A 22,946-nucleotide genomic window follows, 5' to 3' on the forward strand; every position below is an offset into this window, starting at 1 on the left:
CACACACACACACACACACACACACACACACACACACACACACAACAGAAGAGAAAAGAAAAGCAAAAAGAAAAGACATTAACAGACCTGCCACTAGGCAAGTTCTTGTTGACATGCACACAAAGGCACAGATGGCTGCAAAAAAAGCATTTTTGTTCTGGTTTGTTCTCAGTTTTACTTTGGATTTAAACTGATTTTCTCCTCTTTCTTAACATGTTGAGTCCCAGACAAATCAAGTTTGTCTCAAAATCTTCACTGGTCGTAGTCCAAACTTTAGATGTTGAGAGTCAAGGAAGAGAATCTGCTCAAATGGTGGCACGTTTGTTACATGACAAGTCTGGCTTCAATCTCTAGCCGGCTTCTTCTTTGCTCAGCCCACAGGAAGACTCTAGATTAATCGAAAAAGGTCAAATCTGGTAGCCTAGAAAAAGAGAGCGCAAGCGTAAGATGTTACTGTCTAATAATCAGTCACCATTGCAATGGATGTCTTACAGAAATTAACCCAAAAAAAAAAACGTACATGGGCTCCAGGCCAGGATCTGTTGTTGCACCATCTATTATTTCATCAGAGAACTCTGATGAGTTGAACGGTGACTGGAACTGTTGCCTGAAAGAAGTAGCAATAGTTAAAAACCACAAAAATAATAAAATTTTAAAAAAATTAAAAATACGTATAGACCGCAGAAATCCACGATATAGATTCACAGATAAATGCGTGATGTAGTGAGTCCATGAAAGATGAACCGCGATGTGAAGCAGGAATACACGCACATGTATAGATGTTTATTTCCGTGGCACCGTTTAATGTAAATAAAATGTGAAAACATTTTATTTACATTACACAGACTGTCAAGTAGCATCGTAAATGTGGTACACAACAGCGAGTTACCTGTAGATATGCTGTTTTCAAGACGCAATAAAGAATATTCAAACAAAGTTGTTCACATTTCAATATTTGTTGTGCCCAGAATCTGAATATCTGATAATTTCTGATAATTTATAGATATTTATGTTGAAACAGGGAGTACGTGGTACAGAAGTGAAATATATAGAGTTATCACATTATCACTGGTTAATATGAACAGATTGCTCTAAATGAGATTAAAAAAATGTGTAGGCTTGATACTTACATAGAGAAGCTACTCTGTGAGGTCTCAGGCCCTTGTACTATAGGTGCTGGGGCTATAGGCTCCCTGCAAATGTATGTAAAATGAAAGGTAAGAACACAATGTGAAGCAAAAGGAAAGTCCAGATCAGTAGAAAAAAAAAAACAGTGGGTCAATCAGTTATTTAAAAGAAAAACACTGAAAGATTTAAATTAAGTAATTGGTGCGGATGTTGAGTATAAAAGAGAAATACATAAAAGCAACACTTACACATTGAAGCTAGAGTGAGGCGAGGGCATGGTATCCCTGGACATACAAAATAAAAGCACATAATATGAAGTGTAACCAAAGTCCAAGATAGCGAAACAAAAAAGGCAAACAGTCCAACAGCACAGCTACTGCAACATTATCTTTTCTAACTATTAACAACAAAAACAAAATGAGACATGAAATGAAACATGATCTGTCATAACTGAAGTATATTTTCTAGATTTGAAGCTTCAGTGCATTATGGCATTAAGCATAAATCAGGATGTTTAATTACACCACCTAATGTGATATTTATGCCACACCTACCTTAAATTAACAGTATTGTTCATTACCATTAATGTTAAAATATAATTATTGTTGTTATCGATGAACCTTCAAATGCACTGTTTTATAAAAAAAACATATCTATCTATCTAAAACTTCAATAACTTTTAGCTTTAAACGCTAAAATGTTTGTGTTTTCCTATTTTCATGACAGGTGACCTCATAGATTTCATTGTAAATATAATTGTGACTATAATTGGGTAGCATTGAATTGCTGCCTGTGCTAAATGACTCTTCCTTAAATAGCAGAGGTGAATGATGGGTTCAGCTGGTGGTATGGAAATACTGTACCAAAGACTGTACAAGTGACACTCACATGTTGAAGGAAGATGGTGTACTGGAAGTTGGGCGTTGGGCATCCCTGCACACATAAAAAGATACACACACATACACATGACATGTTCCCTATATGTATTATTTTGTTATGAATAGATCCTTACATGCCGACTTTAAGTTGGAGAGACACAGGGATGTAACCCTCGTTGGTGGACAACGTAGGCTCTGCTTCAAACCACAAAAAAGAGGTTAGTTTTTTACTTTCATTTTCTTTTCCTAAACTGAGAACATATGATGGTCTTTGTACAGGACAACCATTACCTGTGTAGAATTTTCTGAAAACGTCATGTTTAGGAAATTCAGGATACAGATACGTTATGTGGTCAATGTCGCGGATGCGGTCCCCGAGGCCACGGATCTCAAGATCTCTCTTGGTGAAAGGCTGGATGTTTTGGATTTTTTGTCCCCCATCTGGAAAAAAAAGTTTGATCTGTCACTTCATGTTTATAACCGCCAATTGCAAAACGAGTCGAAATGCAGTGTAAAATGCAAATATTTTACTCAAAAGTACTGGCTGCCAACAGTGCTACCCCTCAGCCTCCTAGTAGATGCACCTTTGGTACAAATTTGAAAACTGTAGGTGATTTTCTTGAGGTCAAGGTCACTGAGATTCAAGCTTCTCAAAGATTTTTAGCAGGTGCACATAAGGAGCTTGGAAAGAAAGTGACTGACTTCTTTAAGTTTCTTGAATACGTTTCACCTCTTATCCAAGAGGCTTGGTCGGTTCTACAACCAAAAGGTGGAGAATCTCAGGTATTTCAACCCTAGTTGGGGTTACCTCTTAAGAAGGTTACTGACCCACTTTTAATCCCATCACAAGGTAAAAGCATGGGTCATTACTGACAGAGATTTTGGGTGAAACCCCTGTGAGATAATGCCTCACCCTATCATGTAACCTTTTGAGGTCACCTGAATGCAAGATGTTCTTCTTGCACTTGCACTTTGGGAGGAACCCCCTTCAGTATGAAAGGGAATCAGGAAAACTAGTGGACCACCTCTTGCTTTGACATGAGAGGCAGACAGGCTCAACATAGAAGAGCAGGTGAAACCAGTGTGAGAACTTGCATTATGCTATCACGTGAACTATTGAGGTCACCTGAAAGCAACATATCAGTGAAGCTTGAGACTGCATAGTAGGTGGCAGAGAGTTGGTGTCTTAAGCCACCTGCTCTGTTTGATGGTTGTTCACAGAGAACACAGATGCCCCTGTTTCACTCCTCTTTCAAACCATCTGTCTTCTCTGTCCAAACTTTGAAAACTGGCATCCTCGGAAGAGTGGCCTTTATCCTTTAGGTCAGTGTTCATTTTGACAGCAGATTTTGCTTTCGTTTTATTCATAATCTTTTGACTAAAATGTCGTTTCGTTTTAGTCATAATTTAAACATCTAAATTGTTTTCAGTCTGGTTCTCCTAGACTAACTCTGATTTCTGTGAGTCGCTCCACAAAGTGTCTTATTTTCTCTGACATTAAATGTGAAATGTGGTCACATGTCTGCTATTCTCTTATAACATTTTGATACATTTTCGTGAGAAACAGGGAGCACCTGTTTCTTGGCAGCAGATCAGACGTGTGCATCTAACCTGACTCCACAAGGATTTAACGATTCAATCACTTCCAAACTTGTCCCGCCTATGTACACAACTTAATTAGTTCTGATTGGATCCCATGACTCAGGAACATTTTCATCATGTTTTTATTCATCGACAAAAGTGTCATCATAGTTTTTGTCGTCGTGCATTAGTTTTTATTTAGTTATCGTCTTATTTTTGTTAGGAAAAAAAAAACAAGTTGTTGACGAAAACTATGATGGAAATTATTAGTCAAAGAGATTAACATTGCTTTAGGTGCTGAGATAACATTGAACATTAACCGGTGGTCTGTCAACACTTACTTTCAGTAGCAGACACATAAGCGATGGTGATGCCTCCAATTTCCGAGTCACTAAATCGAAGCAGGAATGTTCCATTGGGCCTGTCTTTGAGAATCAGGTGGAGATGCTGCTTCCCAATAAAACCAAATATCAGCCTGTTGGAGCAAAACACTGTAAGCTTTTTTATCACAGGCTATTGACATTCACTGGTGAAACAGCAGCAGAATCTTCCTACCCTTCGCTCCAGTAGGTCTTCAGGTGTTTCTTGGTCAGCTCCATTACTCCCTCAAACCACTGCCAGAAGGTAAACGGTCGACCTGGGAGAACCTCCTGTAATGTTGAAAGGCACCGTAAGATTTGTAGGTCAAAGTGACCTGTGCCAGCGAATAGAAACACATGCGTACCTTATTAAACTGGGCCCAGGAAACCATCATGTTGCTGAAATCCTCATTAAAGTCGGGCTTATCAAAGACCTTCTGTGCCAAGAAGTGTTGGTTGTACTGGTCCAGGTTGTGCTGCGTCCCAACCTCAGATGTAAATTTGCTGTTGAGAGTGTTGTACATCATCCTCCACGGCACGCGGTCCGGCACCACAAAGGGTACTCTGTCCTGATGGCAGTGACATAAAGGCTGATAAAGCGAAAACACTGATACACATATATTTATTTATTTTTTAATTTGTGAGGGGACGAGTAAAACCAATTTTAAAATGGAAAGAGAAAAAGGAAAATATATAAACGCACTATTATGGATGTTAAATGCAGACTTTAGAATTTTGGTGAACTGCGTTTATTCCCTCATGATAAATGTCTGCTATTTATTTATGTTCTATTTTTATGAAATTTCCACTTTCCCACACACAGGCTCTAGGGACACTCAACTCTTGCCAAGTTCAGGACATTGGGTCAAGTGTGTCACTGCACTCATATTTTTTCCACATGACTGCTGCCACACCTCTTATTTAAAGTTCAAGTTCAATTTTTATTTGCCACATGCAGTGGCAGGTTGCCCTGCAGTGGAATGAACCCCGCCCCTGACCTTACACACACAACACAGACATCACATGGGGATACAAGTCAGAGAACGGTTGCATTACAGGAAAAAACACTGAAATATACACTACAATGGGAAAGTACAAGAGGAAAAAAAGAGACCTCTACTCATGCTGGGCTGTAGGAGGCAGCATGAGAACAGGAAACAAAAAAACTCCTCTGCACAGAAAGCACAGAAATGTCCACAATACAACATCATAGAGCACGTGACCAGCAACAGGGTTGGGTAGGGGATGAGGAGTAATCCCAGGCAACACAGCAGCCATCCTGCCACTGCGCCGACTCTCCAGCGCGGGCCCAGACCCGCCTCGTGTTCCCAGGAGGCAACAAGCATCGAAGGCATAAAGGATATGCTGTTAACTGCTGCTTCTCCATTTGTGCATTTTATAAGCAACAGTCACCTCCTAACAGCTGCCTCTGTGTTTCTTCCACCGCAAGGGGAAGTTGATATAATGCCTCGCCAGTCCCTGCTGAATTCCAGTTCAGGGGTGAAGTCGAGAGTATGAAGCACATATTGTATGTTGTAGCTTTCAAACACTTGTAACAGCAGAAAAGACAAGCTGCAATACTGAATGTCAAAAGGAAAAATCAAAAGAAGAACTTCACACTTACTCGCTCAGAAAATGCACAGTCCCATATGATGGTGGCCACAGCATTGTTGTCTTGACTCCCGTGAACAATAACAACCACTGGCTGAGAGATCACCTGTAATCAGACATGTTACGTTACCCGACCCCTTTAAAGTCACCGTAACTACACCGTATGTGTGCTCAGCATGCATTCAACAAAACAGATCATAAGTTAGCAAAATAACTCAAGTCAACTGTGTAATGTGAACAGTTAAACAACAGTCAGAATGCCGGATAGGGTCAGACCTGTATCCTGTACGGAGTCTCACAGCCTGTGATGTTGATCTCTGAGGAGAACAGGAGGGCAAATTTCTCCTCTGTCACAGACTCTGATCCTTTTCTGTCTGCTCTCTTGATTTTCTTGATGGACTGTTAAATCAAAAACAAAGTTTGCATTTCCCAACGATGCTGAACATCAATCAAATATGAGCTGTAAATGTAGACCCGCACATACCATGTTTCTGAAGTTGGAGCATGTGCTCTTGGTGGCTGCGTTGTGTTCTAGGACGGCCGAATTGTTGATGAGTTCACCAACATTATCACTGCAGGTAACATCATTTTATTGTCAGTTATTTCCTCATACAAATACTGGACAGTCAGTACCTTGATATTAACCACTTAAAGTTTTAACCTCTGTAGTTAATTTGATTTAATTATGTGCTAATCTACAAGATGCTAAAAAAACAAACATCCTGCACAGCCTCAGATCAAATTTACACAGCAGAAATGCTTGTTGACAATATGAGGTGTTCAGTGTTAACTAATAAATCTAACCAAACAGCTGACTCTGTTGTTAATGTTACTGTAGATAAACGCTACAATTGTATAGTTAGGCTTTCTCACACTTTTGCCTTTCAAGTAAATAATAAATGGTTGCAGCTGATTTCTGTTATGTATCCACATTATTGTGTTAAAATAATGTGGGAAATAATTATTTTAAGAATTTTGGTGATTTTAATTTAACTGTGAACATAACATTTAAACTTTAATAACAACACAGCAAATAACAGGAGCTTTAGAAGAGCTTTGAAAGTTAGGTGTGAATGTTTCCTGCCAATTGTGCTATAAAGAATAAGAAAACATGCCCATAGTTTCCACACTTCCGATGTGGGGAAGATTGCAACATCAAGTACATGTTAGATCTTGTCCCATGCTCTGTTTGCTCTGCACAATTTTCTGCAGGTTCTTTGAGGCCTATTTGCTCTGTGTGGCACCTTTGGGGAAGCAGACACGCAGACCTACGCCTCTTATGCATCCATGACAGAGAGCAGAGGAGAGACCCAGCGATGGAGCTTGGTCACAGTTTTTATTTCTTCCCTCACAATTTGCCACAGCGAGGATATTCTGTCAAAGTGTGAGGGGATTTCAGATTCCAGCCCAGAAACACACGACTCACCCATGTACATTTGCCAGGTTCCTGGCCTGTATTTCATTAATGATCTGCGCCTTCACCAACACAGGCTTCCCAGGAGCTACCTTCTCTCCCAGCAGATATCGCACAGTTGTGGAGAACTTTGACTGTGTCTTTATCACCTGTGGGGGCTGCTTGTCCACTATAAGAGAGCTGAAAGGGTTACAGAGTTAGAAAACTGTCTTCTTCTTTTAAAAAAAAGGTAATAAAGTGATTCCTTTACACTGCTGTTTGTGAGACAAGAAAGGAAACAATGGGACTGTGCTACCTTTCAATCAAAACCTGCACAAGTTGTGACAGCCCTTCCTGGAGCTCCGGGGTCAGTTCCCCAGTCAGCATCAGCTCTTGTCTCAGGTTTCCATTCATCCCAAGAAGCTGCTCAGCCCTAACAGAGAAAGTATAGAAAGAAAGCAAAAACAAACATCCAAGCTGGTAAAAAATGCAAAATATTTGTTTAATAACTGACCAATTTATACATTTATAATTCATACAGTCATTCGCCATCAGAGATTTTTTGTCTGTGTTAAATAAGCTGAAATTCTGATGGAGTCATTGGAGTGTCCAGTGAGTGGTGGTAAAAAGTATTCAAGAAAGTGATTACAGTTGATCCTGAGGAGGGATATAAAAAAGGACTTGACTCTAATGGTAGATTGGAGATCACCAAATTCATCCAACTGCAATCCATCTAAAAGTTCTAATAATTCATATTTGAGCAAAATGAAGACTGAAACAACAGATCAAACCAACTGCCAGGCCGACTTTGCTACATCTGGATACTGATCAATAAAGTTTTCAAATAAATCCGAAAATCACTGAAAATATGCAGACTTCAAAAATCCATCTCTTAAACGAGAGTGCGGTATGTTACTGGATTGTGTGCATAAAGGTGCCCTCTTTCTAGTGTTAAACTTGGAACATAAAAACAAGTGTGTCAAAGACACTGAATTGTGGGTTTTAACCAGGACGGCATAAACCAATACCACAAAGGCTGTGAGTACAAACAGTGGAGTGGTGTGCAGCTCACCAGGTCTGCAGGGGGCTGAGGTTGTCATCAAAAGGAAATCCTATGGCTGCTTTGCGCTGCTCCCAACTCCACTCGGTCAGCCTGTTAAGAAATCGTTTCTGGCAGATGCCCAGCAGCTCCATAGACTCCTTCAGCAGCTGTGAACGTTTCTACAAAAGCCAGAATCCAAACACATTGCAATTTGATTATTAACTGAAAACAAGTAATCAAGTAATAACTGTTTATCTATTAACTACCAACAAAATCAAACAGGTTTAATTAAACGGGATGAAGACCTCGTCTTGTTCTTTGGTGTTAATAATCTGAAAATTTCTAAAGACATTTAGTTTAACTTCTCTCGAGGATGCCAGTAATGTTGATGATGGTAACATAAGCCCTTGGCTCACCGTGGCCATTGCTTGTATATTGTACTCCAGCTGTTGGATGTGAGTCTGAAGTTTCTTGATTTCTGCATTTGCAGAATCAAGTCCATTCTGCTGGAACGACCCTGTTAAAACAAGAAGCAACATGACATGTCGAGTCTTTCCTGCATTGTTGGGAAATGCTGCTTTGCTTTAAGTTAAATAATAAAATGGAATTCCTGTGCTGTACGTAGAAAACGTTTTTTTCCCCTCAGAAACAAGCTTTCTGGCAAAGAAAAGATTGCACAACCTAAAGGTGAGCTTCTTTTGACAGACTGACTTTTATGTTGGAGACCTAAAAAAAAAGGGAACATTCATCCATCCATTCATCCTCTTCCACTTATGCAATTCAGGGTCACAGAGGGTTGGAGCCTATCGTAACTATCACAGGGCAAAAAGTGGGGCGCACCTAATGTCTAATGTCTGAATTATGCCTAAGTGAAAAAGCCACATTGTAACCCCACTCCACAGCATTCCACCCAATCTGACCTGCATCTGCCAAGAAATGTGACAACACACTGACTCGACAGAGTCCGCAACAACTTGAATGGCGTGCAAGGTTGCAGTGAGGAGTTTTCAGATTCCAGTGAAAGTTAGGGTTCCCACAGAAAGACTAGATTTGCAAACTGACTTAATCCATGTATGTCTTTGGACTGTGGGAGGAGTTCCCAGAGAGAATACGCAAACTGTTCACATAAAGGGCACGGCCAGCCACTGGATTTTAACCTACGACCTTCTTGCTGCAATGAATGAATAAATGATCAGTATTTATTCAAGTTTGGATGTACGCGTTTGAAAAAAACGTTTGCATAATGCTTTCTTTAAAAAGTGTAATTTCAATATGGCACATGAATCAAAGGGTTTAACTGCATATGTGTTCATTCATTCTGAAAAACTCGTGTTTTTTCTCTTTTGAATGTTTATTATCAGTCATTATTAAGACAAAAGTATTTTTATCCAGTTACTTGATTAATAAAATGAATAATTGATAGATTACTCTATTACCAAAGTAACTATTACTAAAATAGCATGCAGCCTGTTTCATTTGCTCCAACTTTTTCTTACTTTTTTCTTTGTCCTTTACTTCGTACTTTAGACTGTTCAGCTGTTTTAATAGCTTTCTTATCAGAAATATAAAACAGATCATTTCCTTAGGGATTAGTATTCTGATTCTGATTAATCAGTAGCTGCAGCCCTACAAACAAAACAACCTTGTGGTTCCAACAGCTTCACTGCTTGAACAATTAAATGCATATAAAAAATGATATCTAACCATACTTCTTTGAGAGCATCATGCAAGTACTGTTTAATGACCAACATTAAACAAAAAGCACCACGTAGAAATCCTTTGGTAGTGGGCAGCACCTCCTCTATTGATCATTCAGTTTTATTGGGTCTTCAAAAAGTGAGTGAGTGCTTCACATTTGATCTTACTACATTAAGTCTTGTATATAATTAGACAAAGCTTGACCTCAAAGACGGTTTGACACATCAAATCAGATAAAGATAAAAATAAATATCAACATCCCCAGACAATGGGGTTAAGGTATCTAAAAAAAACAAAAAAACGCCAACATCCACGTAACTGTGCCATCTCTACTTATTCTGCTTTGAAAAATGATAACATCTGCCACTTCCTACTGAGCAGACCAGCTAGAGCTCCATTCGCAGCACCTGGATTTTTTTAATTCATGTCGCCGCCAGAGAATGATCTTCTAAATAAAGTTTTTATGAAAACTCTTTCTTTTTCAAGCATTTAAAAACAAATCCTCCAAAAAAATTAACAAGTGGAATTAAAATAGCTGAACAGACTCAGAAGCAAAGGAAGCAGACAATAAAAAGAGATTATGATTTAACCTTGAAAAACAGGAACTCTGTTGATGTAAGCTGTATTTTTGCCGTTGAAGTCTTTTGGCAGTTATTACTGCGCTCTGACTGCTTACGGTATTTAATCATTCATGTACTGCTAAAGGAAAACATGCGTTTACCCTGTGAGTGTGCACTCTCAAAGTTTTGCCTCTCCCAGTTAAGCTCCTCTTGTATCTGGTGCATCTTTTTTCGGATCTCCTGGACTTCGAGCACCTTCAGGACCAGTTGGTCCACGTCCTGCTTGGACATATCGTTCGTCGGGTACGCTGGGTACTGTGCAGGGGAGGTCTATAAACAGAAAAAACATTAAATGGACTTGCAAAGCACCACAGCTTTTTTGCTTTTGTGGGGGTTTTTTACACAATAGTTTACACAATTAAACATAAACTGTATCTGGTAAACACATCAGCTTCACCTGGTTCCCCCTGAGATATAACCTCGTGGCTTGTGACTGCCAGCTATCACCAGTGTATTTTTATAAGGGTAGAAGTAAACTTGAAACAATGATGTCTTGTGGGCATGAATTATGACTCATGACTCATTTTCTTTTATATAAAGAAAATAATGTTGTTTTTTAAATAACTACACAAATTTTATTGCCACTCATTGCATAAAACCAACGCCTCTTCTGGTAGATAATTCCTCTACCTAACAGATATGAAGTTCATTAAGGAAGATCTGTAATCAGACACCTATCTGCTTTCGTGGGTGTTAGGCTGTTTTTCTGTTCTTAAAACCGCTCGCTCTCACTACCACTTTCCCACACTGTCAATCTCAATAATGAAATAGTTACTCTAGTTCAATCAGAGCCAATCAGCCTCCACTTAAATCTGTGCTCTCTGCTTCCTCCCCCCATTTCCACCTCACCAACTTGCAACACCTGCAATAACACTGTTCCTATTGACAGACTCAAAGATGCTTTAATATCAAGGATTTGAACTGTTGCTACTACTGGGGATTTACGTTTCAGCAGGAAATCTATGCAGTGGGTACGTTGTAATCAAAAACCCCTATGAAACCCTAAAATGTAACCACCCTGGAAATATAACAACACGTCTGAATAATAAGGAATAATAATCACAGTATCAACATAAGGACGAAAACGAGAGATCGCCAAAATAGGCAGAATTGAGGTGAGGACGTGGAAAAACTTGAGGGATAAATACGTTTGCCTTTGGAAAAAAACTTTAGTTAGACTTAACATAAAAGGGACTTACTCCATTTATCAGAGCCCTCTCCTGCCTGAGGAGGTCTCTGACCATCAGTGCAAACTTCAGTGGCTGCTGGTGAAACAGTTCCTGTAAAATAAGCAAATAATACCACTAATTATAAGTATGCAATGCAATAATGAATGCAAATGATATCAAAGACAATGCATTCCTAACATGTATGTTGTAGCAGCTTTAAGGAAGTTTCTAAAGTTGTCATAAAGTCTACCAAGGTTTTTGCATTCTTCAGAAGTTTGAAGTCCAAGCAACAAATGCTGCAGAAGGTTGAAAAATCTAAACAGGAATTTCTGCAAAGGTGAAATTTTATGGGTGATGGTAAAGCCCATAAACTCAAATAAAATGTCACTTTCTTTTTTAAAAAACTGATAGTTTCTTTGGCTTTATTACCATGTGCCTGCTCATCTGCATCAGCTTCATCTTCTCGACAACATTGGCATTCTGCTGAGCAACGGATTGCATCATGCTGATACCCTGGTCCAACAGAATTTGAGCTTGACTCTCTTGCTCTACCTTTTCCTGTGAAAAGTCCTCCCTGTGAGAGCGCACACACACACACAGTCCCTTATGAATAAACACATGCAATATTTGTTAAGAATAAACATGCATAATGTATATATATAAACTATACAAGCATGTACATGTACAGTATGTGTGTGCATCATACCATCGTTGGTTCTCTATCCATTCAGATATGTAATGCCTGACTTCAATCGGGAAGGTGTTTGGTGGATAGAGGCTGCTGACTGTCTCATAAGGCAGATGCTGCAATATCTGGGTCATGTGGATCCACTGGGCCATGATCACGCAGGGCTAGGGAGTAAAAAGAAATTACATGTTTCTAACCTTTCCCATGACTTTTTTTTTTTAAACACAGTGGAACTAAACAGCGCATCTTTCTGATTTAACAGCATATCAACATTGAGGTGCTCCTTCATTCAACAGGAGACGCTACAGTCTGTAGTGTTTGATTTGATTTTTTACTCTAGATGTCCATCCTGACACAACCAAGGGAGCTGTGCCTCCTCTGGGATCAGACTAGAGAGCTTTTCCTTGTTAGGCTAATGTGTTAACCACTGCTTTATGGGTCCAGAGGGAGAAAGAGAATACAGATCAAAATTATCTGAATGTTTGTCAAAGAGACAAGAGCTGGAATTTTTAGGTCAGCGCCACTCTTTATGGAGAAAAGGTTAGGTTTTTTTTGTTTTGGTTTTTTTGACTCAAACTTTATTAAATTTTTATATACACAAAAAAAGCAAAAAAAAAACCCCAAAAAACCCCCCAAAAAAACCCCATAACCCCCCCCCCCAGGTTAGGTTTTTTAAATTTATCACCCAATATGATTTTCATCTCTATACATACATACACATGCAGTATGTAACACTGTTCGTGTTTTTATAAACAAGCCAGCCATTGCTGTGATACCCCTTTAGCCCTAACAACCATCTGTTCAGCCGACTCTGCAACATGTGCTGAAAGCAGGCCTGAGCACATTTAAACAATGAGAAAAAAAACTCTGAGCTGCTCTGTTGACACCATATTTTATTTCCTACCTATCACTAGTCGCCCTTCGCTGCATACCAGACAGCACATAAGCAAAACAACAGTAACTGTGAATCTCTGTGATAGGCCAGTATTGGTTGGTCATACTAAGGATCCACTGAATAGCATAACAAAGCAACAAATTGATTATTTTTAATTAATTTGTAATATCTGCAACAGATATCAGAGCTCAACTGCGCCAGTAGCAAAAACATGCACATACGCTGTTCATAAACAGTTTGCACAGCTGCGGAGATATAAATGTTTTTAAATGATCCTGCTGGGATCAACCAACTACAGTCTAACCGCACGCTTGTTTTTCTAAAGCTAACATGAAAGTCAGACAGTTGACCATAAGTTAAACTTTCCGACTGGCATGTTGATGAGCCGTTTGATTTTCACTGTAATACAAAGCCTTGCATATCTTTTGACAGTAATACTGTAATTATGTAAGTTGAAAAGGATTTCCTGATTCATTATTAATGTAAGTTGGTGGAAACATGAGGCACCTGTTGTAGGACCTCTCCAACAGAAATTATACGCTTTTTAAGGCGGTGTGACACAAGCAAGAAAACTGCCATTCCCGAGTCACGATTTCTGTTTTGTAACATTGAGCAACTTTTTTTTAAACTTTTGTATCTTAACTGACAAAACAAAGCATTGCGTAACAGCGTTTCCACCGAGCGAGCCAGAATTCCTCAAATCCAGCAACTATCACTCCACAGCTGCAGAGATTAGTGAGTGTGCACGTGTGTATTGGATTGCGTTTGCAGTGTTACATACTCACATGTATGTTTTTGCATTTTGAATAGCAAACTTTTGACAAAGTGCACTGCTTCAAGAGCCTCTTTAATATAAAAAAAAACCCGTCAATTTTTATTATGTTACAGTCTCACATTTATCTTTTACTGAAAATGTAAAAAAATGCATCATCTCAGTGTTGTGGCACTTTTCACCATGCTATCAAAAGCTTTGTCAAATATAAACAGCTTTTCAGATCGTTATCTTTAAAAATGCCAGCATGTTAAAAACAGTAACTGGCACAATCACAAAGCCAAATGTAGAAGTCTGTCTGTGTGCAGACATTTTGTAAACACAAAAACACAGCAATGTAGCAACACACAGTAATAAAACCCAGTTTAAACATGGTTGTAATCTAAAAGCTTATCCGTAAAACTAACAGAATTGACTTGTTACCTGTTCCAGGAATTAAATTCTTCCAAGTCCCGGCATTCTTGTGGACGTTACGTTAATATGCAACACCCACGTAAACATTGCCGTAAATCTGACAAACCCCATAAAACCCACTCCTTCCCTATAAGGACAACACGCACCACTAAGGATGAGTCATAAACAGCCAAAGGAACACAACAAGAGATTCAAAGCTGTTGATCTGATACAGACCAAATAAGATCCAGCAGTAAAAGTCTATTCCACAAAAGTGCCACTCCTCAGGTCACAGAATCCCAACATAATTAGGTGCCATGCATCGTTACACAACAATGCAGCCAGTTTTAATGTTCAGAAGAAACTTATCATGTTAAGAGTTTTAGTAGAGAGCAGCTCATCTAACCTGACACGATCATTTAGTGACCAGTCTTTATATGCTTATGAAGACTGCAACTACAGATATGATGTTTGATTTCCCCACTTCACTCATGGTCGGAAAATGTATGGTAAATGTAATGTTGGATCCTGTTAATGCTGACACCAAGAAACCATCTATGAAGAGACGTTTATAACAGTAAAGGACTTTATAACTTTGACATAGTCCTACATGAATATGACTGAATATTACTAGTCAGATGGTAGCAAATCGGTTGATGAATAAATGCACAAAGAAGCCGACACAATGTACATGTTTAATTTGAATTTTTACTATAAAATAGAAACAGCATAACAGAAATAACTTCAATGTACATGTGATTTCGTGTTCCTAGTCCCTCTGGTTGTGCTGTAACATTAGATTTGGGCAACACAGAACCCAAAACAGCTCAGAGGGAAAAACCCTACAGGCTGTAATACAGGGCTTTCTGCTCTTGTTTCTTGTGTTTTGACTGACCTGGTTCTAGAGCTATAATTATGTAGGTGTATGCAGGAGTATGAAAAAGACAATGGAATTATTTGAGTCTTTTCCTCTTGCGTTGGCCCTGTGTTTATATACTGGGTTAGGGCTTTTGTAACGTGGCTCTTTGTTGTAGCCAAAAGGCTGATTTGTTCGACAGTTTTCACTGTCAAGCAGCAGTTTATAACAAAGTTCTTATTCTCTCAGTTATCTAGAACCTTGCCATGCTATACTTGCTATACTGGTTGGGTTAAAGATTAGACCCTAATAATGACCTTGTTTGAGTTTAAGTGTATAATCCATCACTATCTTAGCCTTTTCCTCTTTAAGCTGCTTAACAAACATAACTGAATTACTGCCAAGTCAGAGGGTTGCAAAATACAACACCGATGTTTAAGAAACAACTGTCACAGTCAATCAAAGAATAGCATCATAGCATATTTGTCAGATTACCGATTCAGGCTTTTAGTGGTCTCTGCAAGTTCCTGCCCCTTATGTAGTTTGTAGATAGACGTGGAAACTCGTGCCTGCCTGCCAATTCCTTGCTTTCTGTGCCTACATTTTCTGTCATTTATTTAACATTTTTCCATTAAAGAACACTAATCGGTTTATTTTTTTCAAGACTGTGCATGTTTGTATTGTGTGATTACACAATATTATTATACTAGCGTTATCTCAACATCAGGAGCCTGCTGCACGTACATCCCTCTGGTGTGCTGAACAGCTTTCCAGCATTTATCCCCTGAGAGTAACTCAGAATGATTAAGTTTCTCCTGTCACTATTTGGCCTCACAAGTTGACATAAATGAGAAAACTGCAACAGGTCCGGCTGAAATCGTTTGCCAGGCCAAATATTTACTTCCTATTTCTATGATAATGCCTAATATAGGCTAGATGTGAGTGGACGTGTCATATCATGGGAGTTTCCCCAGTTGGGAGGCGAGGGGATCTACAGTGTGGAACAAAGTTAAAGAAAGAGATCCCTTAAAATTGTCTTCTAACATGTAAACTTGCTCATATTATTCAATTCTACACAGATTATTTTATGGGAGTTTGCTTTTTCAAGCAAATCTTTATCACGTGGCTACAGTATTATTGTCTTTTCTGGTTGCATTTTCATAAAGTTACCCAAAATGTGCAGCATAGAGAAATCCCCCTTAAACGGGAGCACTGCATGATCAGCAAATGAAAACAGTAGTTTTTATCTGACTGGCACGTTTGCTGTGAAATGTAACAATTTAAACAAGAATCCATCAGGACATGTTTTGTACTTTATCACTTTGTATTACTTTTCCATATTCATTATTATTATCAGTTAATGCATTATTCAAAAACCTTGGCCAGTGAAGGCTTGCAGTGTTTCAGAGACTACGCTGTCTGCAGACTGCCCTGGTGAATTCAGTCAAAATACGAAGGATGACAGACGCACTGCTACACAGACACTGAGAGAAAAAGCATTTCTGCAGAAGCTCATTCGCATCTTGTTGCTGTTGTGTTGATGGCCAAATGTGTCACCAGGTCAAGGTACGCTGTCATAAACAAACAGTGCCATAAAAAAAACCTTTTATTTTCACAGCTCAACGCTTTGAATTGTGTAATAAAAACAAATATTCAGCTTTTCACCAGGGATACAATATATCTATTTTTTCTGAATAAACATTACTGGGTGAAATAGGGAAAAACCCAGACCTACCTGAAGACCTTCTGTTCATATCATTATATATGATAAAATCTTACGGGGTAGTCAAACCATAACTGGTCATTTTCCACTGGCATTCTCAGAAACCAATGTGGGGAAATTTGCTTTTCTTATGCGACTGTTTTGAACTCGAATCGAATTATATGACTAGAAAAAATCGTATAATTTGGCTCATGGGAAGAAGAATGACTCCTTTAAGCCTTTTCGTTAACTTCACTTTCTAAATACACACCCTTCCTAACACAATCTCCTACCACTGACAGTAAATAAAGATTACTTCTAATTATTTCATCATTTCAATTCTAAATCATCCATTCAATTATTCTGTAAAATGGTAGAAAAAAACAAAACATCTCATAGAAGGTTAAAAATCTTTGGAAAATTTGTTTTGGTGATTAATTCAATTTAAGTCTGAAACAGCAGAGCGACTCATCAGTGATCCAAAGTACCTCCATATTTCAAAAACGTGTTGCTACTTTTTGTCTTAAACAATAGCAAATATAATATAATATAATATAATATAATATAATACTGCAGAAAACACACTCAACCTTTACTTTTGGTGACTCATACATATCAAAAAAATTCTGACTAATAGTAAGAGTAACTGATGAATAAAATCAGTTGATTACTTGATGAGTTCAAATCAACATTCAATTCTTGAAAAGCAAAAGTGAAATTGCTGCTGAGTGATATTTTTTATTACAGTTTCCAGAAGATTCCTACAGATCTACAGTTATAACTATAACCATTCAGAAACAAATCCTATAAAACATCAAGATCGAGTCTAAATTTTGTTTGGCCAATGTTGAGAGCATTGCCAGAACTCGAGCTGCTCCGCAAGTCAAACTAGATGATTTCCTAACATTGTGCTTTATAACTGGTCATGCCATAGTAGAGTCATACACAAATGGATCCACGCATATCTAAAAGAGACAGAGAATCCCCTTGAAGCCTCGACATGTTCGCCATTTAATCTCTTAAGTGAACTAGTGAGTAAATATACAAAAAAACATAACAAGTAATGATTGATACTTATTTTAAAAACATGCCGGGATATGAACAAATACACTGAAAGTAATCCTATACTGAGTTACCTAACACCTTTTATAAATTATCAGCACTTTACACCTGGAATGACAAGTGCAGTATTTCGGAGATAGTTTGGCGCAGGAATACGTGTGGTTGGTGATTTGTTTAATGGGAATGATTGTATTTCTTTTGAGCAGGTCCAAAAGAAATATGGAATACATCAAATGGATTTTTTTGCATTTTTACAGGCCCGTCACTTAATTACTTCAAGTTTTGATACTTTACACAATACAATGCAACTAGGACCCATGGAAAAGTTCTTTTTACATTTAAATGCAGCTAAAAGTACTATAAGACAGTTTTATAATACACTACAAGGCCATAACAAACATAATACAGTGTGACAGTGGCAGAGAAAAGGACACTAAAAAACTGCTGGACATTATGAACAATGCTGGGCATCCTCTGCACACGGCCATTAACAACCAGAAGAGTCTGTTCAGTGACAGGTTGCTTCTCCCCAAGACAAGAACCAACAGACTTAAAAACTCCTTTGTCCCACACGCCATCAGACTGTTTAACTCCTCTCTGGAGGGGAGAGGGAGGGGAGACAGGAGGACAAAGGAGGGGGGAACAACTAAGCTGTAGTGCCTCTTCACCTCACTGTGCAATACTTTTGTAAATAGTCAATGGTGCAATAGACCTCAATACTTGAAATGTGCAATTCACTTGTATTTTTATTTTTATTCCTATTTATTCTATTTATCCCCTTCGTATATTTTATTTATATTGTCTCTGTATTTATATGTGTGTGTGTGTGTGTGTGTGTGTGTGTGTGTGTGTGTGTGTGTGTGTGTGTGTGTGTGTATATATAATATTCTGTAACTGTAACTTCTGTCGGTGCTGTGCTTTTGGAAACCGAATTTCCCAGAGGAACCCACCCGAGGGATTAATAAAGTTCTATCTTATCTTATATCTAATATTGGAAAACTGATTAGGAGTTGGGAGGGTGACCTCCAGTGTCATTGTGATGATCATGCCTGGAGTGAGTGCATACAATCTGTGCATTCTTTATTTCTTAGTAACAGATTTAAAGAAACACAATATAAAATTTTACATAGACAGTATAGAATGCCTATTTTTCTGAATAAAATTGATCCGAGCAGGTCTGCACAATGTATTAAATGTAAATCTGCGGCGGGGTCCTACTTGCACTGTCTTTGGACTTGCTCAAAAATTTAAAATTCTGGCTCTGTGTAACAAAAGAATTAAAAGGTATATTTAAAAGCAGAATACAAAAAGATCCAGCTCAGTATTTATTGGGGCTGCCAACTCTGAACAAATTTCCAGATAAAAACAAATATAAACTACTATGTAAATTATTGTTCTTGGCAAGAAAATGTATTGTTTTTAATTGGATCAATGAAAAACCACCAACAATAACTCAGTGGTATAAAGAAATCTTTAGAGTCCTACAAATGGAAAGACTGAGTGCGAAACTAAGCGGTAATGACAATATCTTTTTGGATATATGGCGCCCTTTAATGATGGATTGGATTTATATAGCGCTTTTCAAGGCACCCAAAGCGCTTTACAATGCCACTATTCATTCACTCTCACACACTGGTGGAGGCAGCTACAGTTGTAGCCACAGCTGCCCTGGGGCAGACTGACAGAAGCGAGGCTGCCATATCGCCTCTGGCCAACACCAGTAGGTGAAGTGTCTTGCCCAAGGACACAACGACCAGGACAGAGAGCACAGGGATCGAACCAGTGACCGTCTGGTTACAGATGCGCTTCCCAACCCCCTGAGCCACGGTCGCCTTACCTGACAATCTGAGGGAAATTATACAAACCCAACCTGCCATCGGCAGCCCCACTCCGATGGCAGGTTGGGTTTGTCAGGGTTTGTGGGGTTTGTGACACAAAAACAAAACAAAAACAAACAAAAAACCCAAAACAAAAAAACAACAACACAAAAAGCAAACCCAACCTGCCATCGGAGTGGAGCTGCCGATGGCAGGTTGGGTTTGTCAGGACAAATGTGTAAATGGGTGGTAGACCCAATTATTTACTATCTACCATACGGTATTAGTTTTATATGTCTCAGAGTGCTTTTGTGTTGTTGTTTTTTTTGTTTTGGGTTTTTTGTTTGTTTGTTTTTGTTGTTGTTGTTTTTGTGTATAAGTAAGGCTTAAGTTTCCTGTGCTTTAAGTGAGATCACCAAAAATTACTTCCCCAGCAACTGAAAAAATTGTGCACAAAGCTGAAGTATAACATGTAGCGTGAGCAAGGCCCTCGCTTTTGACACACATAAGGAGAGATTTCTCCTCCAAGGCCAACACAGATTATGTTGTGTACAGCGTAGACAGACGCAAACATAAAAGCCAAGAAAATGCAGAAGAATGTAGAGAACAACCACTTTTCCATGTGCAAAAGCAGCTCCCTCTTTGCAGCTTATGCTTGGACTTTTTTGTGTGAGTGCAATAAAATAAAGGTTGTAGAGTCACACACAACAGTCACACAAATCAAACTATTTGATTTGAAAGAGAAACCAAGAGACTTCCGCTTGTTTCTTTCGTGTACTGTGGGAAGTAGTGGGGAGGACTCTCATGTTTCTAGGACTGCTAACTGATGGCGAGTTTATAGTGTGAATCATTTTCATGACTGTGCCCATCTGCCTGCCAGGAGCGCTGCCTTATCTCTGAACATTTGCAGGACATATCCTTGTCTTCACACAGCACCCATCAGCTACACCGCTGTGTTGTTTTCACAGCGGTGCCAGGCTGAAAACTGGATCCCTGCCAGAGTAACTATCTTTAGTTATTCTAAAGTTATTTTAAAGACTTAAAGTGCACACTTGCACGCAATGGAAATGTTGTTTTACTAGAACTATAATATTTGTGAGATGTCATAAGATTACTGCACTAGATGATATGAACTTGATGCCTATAATTCTTTCTGGTTCCATCCAGTATAAGTGTTGGTGCCACAAAAACGGCACACATTTTGGAGTAATGAGGGTACAGGATGAAACAGTTGGACAGCAAGGCATGAAGGGAGGGACTAAGGTGGCAACATTCATGCTGCCTTGATAATTACATAACTCCCTTCCACGTTTCGTAAAAGACAAGTATTTACCAAATACTTATTTATAAGATAAAAATATATTTTAAAAAAATCATAATCACTATTTTGGTGTTCAAAGAAATAAAACGTGACAAAACTGCGACGTAAGGCTGTGTTTAAGGCCAACGGACGTCCATCCTGCCTGTTGTTACACAAGCAAAACATGACAAACACTCACATCCATTACGCGCGATTCTAGGAACTGACACGGTTTCGTGGTGAGCGGAGATAACACCAGCAGAATGAAACAAGGCACATTGACGCTTACCTTCGGCTAAGTAGAGAACTCAAAACATTGAAAAAAAACAATAGCTGCAGCTCGTCGCCTCTTCCCCCTCTGCTGGGCTTACAAGTCCACCGAACAGTCCTACAGAACGTGCCCTTCTTCCATCACTCAGTGTCTCGATGTAATGCTGAAGCTGAATTCGGAAAGCTGAGCAATACGCGTCGATAAAACAGAAGAAAACGGAACTTTCGGTGCCAGCCGTTCGCAGCAACTTTTAACAACGTAGAAACTAGGTTAGACTCACTTCCCTGTTACGCACGAACAGAGGAGCGCGCTTTATTTCCTGCCTTCAAGTTCGCACATGACCTGTGTGTACTGTGTGTTTGCAGTTGGACAGCTACCAGGGCTGCTGTATGATTCACAGCCAAGTGTTCCCAAACAGGAAAACTGCTCTTTTTTTCTCTTCTGTTTTTTTTAGTCTGGGACTACGTGAATTTTGCACTGTGTCTGTGGAAGACCGCGATAGGGGGGTATACTGCTGCCTCTGTATTTATCATTGCGCTGAAACAGAAACTGTAAGTGAGTGCAGTGGGCATGGTGAACTTCCAGAGAACGAGTCGTAGGCGGAGTAATGTTGAGTCATTTTGCAACATAATGCAGTCTGACTTCCAGTAAGGAGACACATGATACCATATCTGCAAATGGCAGTGCCTTCAAGAGGGATAACTTCCCAACGGTAAAGCAGAGGGAAACTTATCAGACTCGCACTATTCGTCAACATGAAGGATTGAACTTTCTTTGAGCTCCGTGTTCGTGGTAAAGTCACCCTTCGGTGGCTTGAAATTTACCCCGTCAGGTTAATAAGAGCTCGTTAAGATTGTCGTTTTCCTGTTGAGCTTGGTGCAGTCGCATTCAGATATCTTCTGTGACTATGACTCAACAATGATGTTGACATGCAGCTAATAAACATGTCTTCAAATAACTTACTTAAGTAACGCAACTTCAGTAAGCAGATATCGGCCTCTCTGTTTTGTTTGACAGCTAAAGATAAATTAAGTAACAAGGATTTTGCTCATAAAACGTCACAGCTTAACTACTTGCTTCAGTTCACTGTTTTAATACTGGCGAACAAAGCCGGCAGTGGCGCTGTTAAGTAGTTAAAACTGGTTTAACTTTGCAGGGAAACATTCAAATGCAGAATAAACACAAAGGCATAATAACAATAATAAACAGTTAATGTAATATAATCAGGTATTTGACACCTTCTAACTTCATTTTCAGCAAGTGTTATTGGCCAGTTATTACAAAAGCAAATAAAAATAAAATCAGAACACGAAGATTAAACGCACACTTGCTCAATCCAACAATGCAGATTAAGTAGCAACATTAACAAACTACAAAAACTTCTTTGAGTGATAAATGACAGATCACAGAAATAAAAGTACACCACATCTAAAAAAACAAACAAAAAAACATTTGGTTTTTTGAAAGAAAACCATATTTTTTTAATCTAATATAACATAAAAACAGAGCATAATTATAAATTCTTAGGTAACACACTATGCTATTGGAACACCGAAGTGGCGGTTATAAGCTCTGTGTTTCTATCCATTAAAAAACATAAATTATGTATGATTAATGATCCCATTAAACATTAAATGGACATTGTGCATCATCACTCATCAGTTCATGTTTCATAAGATTAAAAAGAAAGTTGTTCACTTTTGAAAATAAG

The 22,946-nt window shown here is 38.8% G+C and overlaps 1 protein-coding gene across 2 annotated transcripts; it reads right to left on the minus strand.

The window, feature by feature from the left end:
- Positions 1-371: 371 nt before the first annotated feature.
- stat6 (signal transducer and activator of transcription 6, interleukin-4 induced) lies at positions 372-21,618 on the minus strand. 2 transcript variants are annotated; one of them, XM_005914821.3, is made up of 22 exons: positions 21,254-21,618; positions 12,186-12,331; positions 11,909-12,053; positions 11,510-11,590; positions 10,412-10,580; positions 8,409-8,509; positions 8,023-8,171; positions 7,267-7,383; positions 6,984-7,151; positions 6,042-6,129; positions 5,834-5,956; positions 5,571-5,663; positions 4,312-4,515; positions 4,143-4,237; positions 3,929-4,062; positions 2,298-2,447; positions 2,141-2,204; positions 2,017-2,061; positions 1,377-1,412; positions 1,131-1,193; positions 521-607; positions 372-421 (listed from the first exon to the last, which is right to left on the minus strand). In XM_005914821.3, exons 2-22 carry the CDS (start codon positions 12,317-12,319, stop codon positions 394-396), a joined length of 2,274 nt encoding a protein of 757 aa, XP_005914883.1. In that variant the 5' UTR covers positions 12,320-12,331; positions 21,254-21,618; the 3' UTR covers positions 372-393. The 2 variants fall into 2 exon arrangements, with proteins under 2 accessions (XP_005914883.1, XP_005914884.1); XM_005914822.3 differs by having other exon boundaries at positions 2,141-2,201; positions 21,254-21,617.
- Between the last annotated feature and the right edge of the window lie 1,328 nt (positions 21,619-22,946).

The sequence above is a fragment of the Haplochromis burtoni genome, unplaced genomic scaffold (genome assembly GCF_018398535.1).
Source record: "Haplochromis burtoni strain Fernald_Lab_line unplaced genomic scaffold, NCSU_Asbu1 Contig_9, whole genome shotgun sequence".
Lineage (NCBI taxonomy): Eukaryota > Metazoa > Chordata > Actinopteri > Cichliformes > Cichlidae > Haplochromis > Haplochromis burtoni.

Bases quoted from the DNA above. Each gene is read 5' to 3' on its own strand.
- stat6 (XM_005914821.3), bottom strand. From the start codon at position 12,319: ATGGCCCAGTGGATCCACATGACCCAGATATTGCAGCATCTGCCTTAT. The intron at 2,205-2,297 runs GTAATGGTTGTC...TGTGGTTTGAAG, and splicing joins TTTCAGAAAATTCTACACAG to CAGAGCCTACGTTGTCCACC. The intron at 608-1,130 runs GTAAGTATCAAG...TACTTCTTTCAG, and splicing joins TCACAGAGTAGCTTCTCTAT to GCAACAGTTCCAGTCACCGT.